The sequence below is a fragment of the Neopelma chrysocephalum genome, unplaced genomic scaffold (genome assembly GCF_003984885.1).
Source record: "Neopelma chrysocephalum unplaced genomic scaffold, ASM398488v2 Primary Assembly neopelma1_279, whole genome shotgun sequence".
NCBI classification, from domain to species: Eukaryota; Metazoa; Chordata; class Aves; order Passeriformes; family Pipridae; genus Neopelma; species Neopelma chrysocephalum.
The window spans coordinates 119,642-124,527 of NW_020897941.1; the positions used below are offsets into that span (position 1 = coordinate 119,642).

General features: G+C 62.1%; 2 protein-coding genes across 2 annotated transcripts in view; both read left to right on the forward strand.

The window, feature by feature from the left end:
* Positions 1-3,008, forward strand: part of CERS1 (ceramide synthase 1) — an 11,248-nt gene extending 8,240 nt beyond the window's left edge. The window contains exons 3-6 of the mRNA XM_027704453.1: positions 116-365; positions 1,173-1,320; positions 1,827-1,975; positions 2,585-3,008. Coding sequence (XP_027560254.1) covers positions 116-365; positions 1,173-1,320; positions 1,827-1,975; positions 2,585-2,627 — 590 coding nt within the window. The 3' untranslated portion in view covers positions 2,628-3,008. The remainder of the gene's footprint in view (positions 1-115; positions 366-1,172; positions 1,321-1,826; positions 1,976-2,584) is intronic.
* A 142-nt stretch (positions 3,009-3,150) lies between these two features.
* The window catches only part of GDF1 (growth differentiation factor 1), a 4,891-nt gene continuing 3,155 nt past the window's right edge, over positions 3,151-4,886 (forward strand). Inside the window, exon 1 of the mRNA XM_027704459.1 lies at positions 3,151-4,814. Coding sequence (XP_027560260.1) covers positions 4,550-4,814 — 265 coding nt within the window. The 5' untranslated portion in view covers positions 3,151-4,549. The remainder of the gene's footprint in view (positions 4,815-4,886) is intronic.

The window sequence follows — 4,886 nt, forward strand, 5'->3', positions numbered from 1 at the left end:
CTGTGGTGGACTCGGAGCTGGGTTGGTGTGGATTCTCCCCTTCCTCCACCCTCCTGAGCCATCCCAGAGCTCCCCATCCCCTGCACCCACACCTGACCCTCGGGATTGCTCCGGGAATCTTCCCCCCGTGTTTTGGGCCGCGGGTGCCAACCCACTCCCCTCCATCCCACCTCTCCCTCCCTCCCTCTGCCCTTCTCCCGCAGGTACCACAACGTGGGGATCCTGGTGCTGTTCCTGCACGACATCAGCGACGTGCAGCTCGAGTTCACCAAGCTCAACGTGTACTTCAAGCACCGGGGGGGGGTCTATCACCGCCTCAACGACGTCATCTCCAACGTGGGCTGCCTCACCTTCAGCGTCAGCTGGTGGGTTTGGACCCCCCTGATCCCGCTCCCGACCCTCCTGCCCGGTTTTTGTGACCCCCCCTAACACCCCTCGGCGCCCTGGGATCCGTGGGATGGGAACGAGCCCTTTTTCAAAGTCGGTTTGGGGAGAGGTTCCCGCAGAGCTCGACCCCATGCTGGGCTTGGAATCCTTCTGTAGTCACTTGGCTGGGCTTGGAATCCCTCTGTAGTCACTCTGGCGTCTGTCACCACTGAAGTGCCTGTGAAATTGTGCTCCCAGCGCGACAAATGACCCCGGGGGGAGGAGGAGCCGTTCCCGTTTTTCCCCGGGTTCAGCAGCAAGGAGCTGGTTTTTTTTTTTTTCCAGAAGGAAAAGGGAGGCAGAGCTGTCCCAGATTCCAGCCCTCGCTGCTGCTCCTCCTGGGGCGAGGCAGGAGGGAAACAAAGGGATGGAGGATGGGGATGAGTGACTTGCAGGTTGTCACTCCTCGTCCTCCCCCTCCCTGGGCTTCTCCAAAAAGCAGGGGGGCAACAAGAGGCTCAGTTTGAGGGATAAACTGGGGGTGCACAGGATGAGGAAAAGCTTCCAGCTGTTCCCCACCCAGTTGTGACAATCTGCAGTGTGGACCTGCCCCTGCCCTGAGCCCTGCATGCCCACAGGAACGATGTTCTCCCTTTCCCTGGCTCTGCTGAAGCCCTGCCTGGAGCCAGACCCCTCCCAAAGCAGATGCCAGGAGCAGGAGGCCGTGCTGGGGAAGCTGGGCTGGGTCTCTGCTCTCCTGGGGGGCCACTGACCCCATAACCCCCCCTGCTCCTCTGCCCTGGCAGGTTCTGGTTCCGTCTCTACTGGTTCCCCCTCAAGGTCCTCTATGCCACCTGCTACTCCAGCCTCCAGTCAGTCCCAAATATCCCCTTCTACTTCTTCTTCAACGCTCTGCTCCTCATCCTCACCCTGATGAACATCTACTGGTTCCTGGTGAGTGGGGGGATCTCGACCACCCCTGCCCTTGCTGCTCTCTCCCCGCTGCTCCTGCCCGGTGCCTGCTGCCTGTGCAGGGGCTGCAGGGCTGGAGGAGCCTTTGGAGGAGAGGAGGGAAGCCCCTGTCAGTGCCCTGGGGTGGCTCCTGTGCTGGAATTCCAAGGATCCCTGGGGAGGGAGCGACAACAGCGGCTGGGACAGGCTGGGATTTGATCAGGGTGTGAATGTCCTGGAACCCCCCCAAGCTGTGGGGAGGGGGTGGGAAGGGTGGATGTGGAGGGAATCACATCAGGCAGAGCAGGGGAGCACCTGATTCCATCATGCTGTGGGATGAAATCAGAGGAGGGAATGAAATCAGGAATCAGAGTCGCAGGAATTCCGCCATGGGTCTGAGCCGCGTCCAGGTGGGAATTGCCCTGCCCACGTGGGGTCTGGGGGGGTGGAACAGCTCCAAACCTTTGGGATCTGTGTCTGAGGGATCTGTGTCTCTCCCCCCATCCCAGTACATCGTCCTGTTCGTGGCCAAGGTGCTGATGGGGCAGATGCAGGAGGTGAACGACGTGCGCGAGTACGACGTGGAGGACACCGGGAAAAGCGCCAGGGCCCGGAAGAGAGAGGCTGGAATCCAACTGCCCAAGGCTCTGAAGGAAGGGTACGTGGGCAGGGGGTGGCACAGAGGGCCATGGGGTGGTTTGGGTTGAGAGAGAGGCTGGAATCCAGCTGCCCAAGGCTCTGAAGGAAGGGCACGTGGGCAGGGGGATGGCACACGGTGCCATGGGATGGTTTGGGTTGGAAGGAACGTGGAGATCATCCAGTGCCACCCCCTGCCACGGGCAGGGACAACTCCCACTATCCCAGGGTGCTCCAGCCTGGCCTTGGACACTCCCAGGGATGACACACACACCAAGCAACTGTGGGTGAGGGGAAGGGACACTGGTGACCTCCCTGGAGCTGCTGTCACAGGGTTCACCCCCGGGCTGGAAGATGGGGATAAAACGTTGCTGCAGGTGCCAGGAAGGATTTTAATCCACGCCTGGGCATCGTGGGGTGCCCACCCATCTCTGCCCCGTGAATCCTCACCCAGCCCTTCCACGTGGGACTGGCTCTGTGCTTGGGGCTGTGCTGGGGGATCCCCCAGAGCAGCTCTGGCCGAGTGGGGACAAACAGGACAATCCTGCTGGGACAGGGGTGGCCTCAGCAGCGAGGGGGGACGGCGGGTGTTGGGAGCAGACCCACCGAGCTCTGCTCTGCTCCCCCCCAGGCTGCACCTCAGGAACGGGCTCGTGAAGGACAAGAGGTTGTGAGGGCGGCGTGGCCGTGGCAGCTGCCAGGACCTGGGACCCACCAGGACCCTCCACTGGGAGCCAGCGAAGGAAAGGCACGAGGAGAACTTCATCCCTGACCCCCTTTCCCTCCCCTGCCCGGAGCCGGGGAACAGATGCCACTTGACAGGATCGGGCCCCTCCCGGGGGCTGTGACCAGGCTTCACCTGGTGCTGGGGGGCTCCCCTGTGGCCCCCCTTCAGTTGGGAGACTGGTGGCTTTTGCTGGTCCAGGTAGGATTTGGAGCTGGCTTTGGGTCCCCTGGTGTTCCTCCTGTTTCTCAGTCCCGCCGTGATTCCCCCGACTCTGCTGTTGGACCCCGAACCGGGGAGGGAAAAACCTCCTCTCCTGCCCTGGGAAGGGGAGCCCGAAGCCAGCCCTGCTCCAGCTGCCCAGCGAGGTGATGAAGGGCACCTCGAGGTGATGAAGGGCACCTCGGAGCCTTCCCCCTCGGGAGGGGTCACTGGCACGGGGCTGCCCACCCGTGTCTGGGGCACACGCGCTTCCCAGGAAAACCAGCCCTGGAGGGTTATTCCAGCCTCCTGTCCCACCAGGTGAGAGCCAGGAGAGACTTAATTCTCTTTAAAAGCCTGTGTAGGTCTCAAGAGTCGCTTCAAAACCCAGTCCCAGCCCCTGCTGGGGGGCCCTGGACCCTCCCCCAGCACTGCCCACTCGCTCCAGGGAAGAACAAAGAGTTCCTGCTCCCTGTGGTGGTTTTCCAGGCAGCCCCAGGCTGGGCTGGGGGTCCCTGACCTGGGAATTCCTGTGGGTTTTAGTCCCTCAGGCCGAGCTGTCCCATTGCTGCCCACCCCCAGCTCCCTGCTGGGGACGGGGCAGTGGATCCAAGGCATTAATTCCATGTTTTAGTTGCCGGGTTGGTTTTCCCGTGGCCAATCTGTCGTGTGGACTCGGCTCCGGGCTCGTGGTGTGAGCCAGGGGGGAAAAATTCCTGGCTGGGGCTGGTGGGAACTGTCCCAGGCTGTGGCAGGACCCGTCACCTCCTCACTCATCCAGGCAGTGTCCAAGGGGTGTCTCAGTGCCGGGGTTCCTCGTCTTCCAGCGGGATTTGTGGGAAATGAAGGAAGCTGCTGTCCCAGGACGGGCCGGAGCAGAGCTGGGGCAGGGCAGGGTGGGGGAAATGAGAGTCCCTGGTCACCACAGGGGGGGATAAACTCGATTTTACAGCGTTGGCTTTGAGCTGGTGGCCAGTTTTGGGGGAGGTGAGGTGGCAGCTCTGCTGTGAGGGCCAGGAAGGGACTGGGGGTGTGACGGGGGGGACACGGGAGGGACAGGGGCACCCCTCTGCCCAACTGGGGCAGGGACCCCCCGGGGCTGTGTGTCCTGAGGGCAGGGCCCCGTGTGAGGCAAGACTTGGGTGATTTGATGTGCTGGGAGTTGATGGCCTTGAGAGAGAAGCCTCGGGTGCTGTGATTGTGTCAAAAAGAGCTGATTTGGGGGGAGGGAGGAAGGAGAGACCCGGCTCTGTGTCCACCCCTGGATCCAGGGGGGGATGTCTGCGGCACGTGGGGCTTCCCAGGAGCTTTGTGTGGGAAGAGCAGCCAGCAGGGATGGTTTTGGTGTGGGAAGAGCAGCCCCTTCCCTGCCACCAGGGATGGTTTTGGTGTGGGAAGAGCAGCCCCTTCCCTGCCACCACGGACGCTGTTGTTGGCCCTCGATGGTGTGGAGATGGTGGGAGAGGCTGTGGGAGCAGCACCAAGGGGTTAAACAGGTCCCAGGGGGGAGCCTGGAGGGACTCACACCCTCTGCCCAATCCCGGGAATCCCTCTGTGCTAATTGAGCACTAAGCAGATCAAAGGCTCCAATCAGGGAATCAACACCCCCCTGGCCTCATCTCCGGGTCCCCAGCCCGGGCTGCCCTTTGTCTGGAGAAGGAGAGAGGGGCAATGTGGCTTCTCCCCAGCCTGGCCTGGGCTCTCCTGAGCCCCATCCTGGGGTCGGAGCTGAGCGTGCAGGAGAGTTTGTTGTTGAAATCCTTGGGCCTGAGCACCAAACCCAGCCCGAAAACCCCCGTCCCGGTGCCTCCCCTGCTCTGGAGGATCTTCCAGAAGAGAAAGATGCCTCCCCCGACGGACAAAGACCCCGTGGATGGCTGTAGGGTGGAGGAATTTAATGTCCCCGGGAACATCATCCGAGTCCTCGCTGACCAAGGTACAGACACGCTTTTGGAGCTTTTGGAGCTTTTGGAGGCCCCTCATTCTCTGGGGTGAGAGGCTTTGCCTC